This window comes from Penaeus monodon, chromosome 21 (assembly GCF_015228065.2).
Source record: "Penaeus monodon isolate SGIC_2016 chromosome 21, NSTDA_Pmon_1, whole genome shotgun sequence".
Lineage (NCBI taxonomy): Eukaryota > Metazoa > Arthropoda > Malacostraca > Decapoda > Penaeidae > Penaeus > Penaeus monodon.
The window spans coordinates 8076638-8076966 of NC_051406.1; the positions used below are offsets into that span (position 1 = coordinate 8076638).

At 36.2% G+C, this 329-nt stretch overlaps 1 protein-coding gene across 1 annotated transcript in view; it reads left to right on the forward strand.

Moving 5' to 3' along the window:
• The window catches only part of LOC119586163, a gene marked incomplete in the record, with an annotated part of 17569 nt that overhangs the window by 10349 nt on the left and 6891 nt on the right, over nucleotides 1-329 (forward strand). The window contains 1 exon segment of the mRNA XM_037934859.1: nucleotides 270-283. Within this exon segment, the coding sequence (XP_037790787.1) occupies nucleotides 270-283 (14 nt within the window).

Genomic DNA, 329 nt, shown 5'->3' on the forward strand with positions numbered 1-329 from the left:
TTTCCTAAAGCAACCCTGTTTTAAAGCAACCATAAAACCTCTTTCCTTTCTTAATCGTTTTTTCTGTTTTTGGTACACATTTAATTTTAATCTAAAAAATTTTTTTAGAAAAGTTAAAGCCCCCACCGTCTGCTTCCAAAAACAGGACCAAGGAACTGTTCCCAGGATTTCCCCACATTAAAAGGGCCAAACCCCCGCAAAGTCAAATCTTTTTTCTCAGTGGGGACAAAAAGCCATGAAAAAACAAGAGAGGCAAGGGCTTTTTAAAGAGTATCAGCAAGAGGTAATTTTCCCAAATATATCTATCTAGCTCTGTTTTATGTATGTTG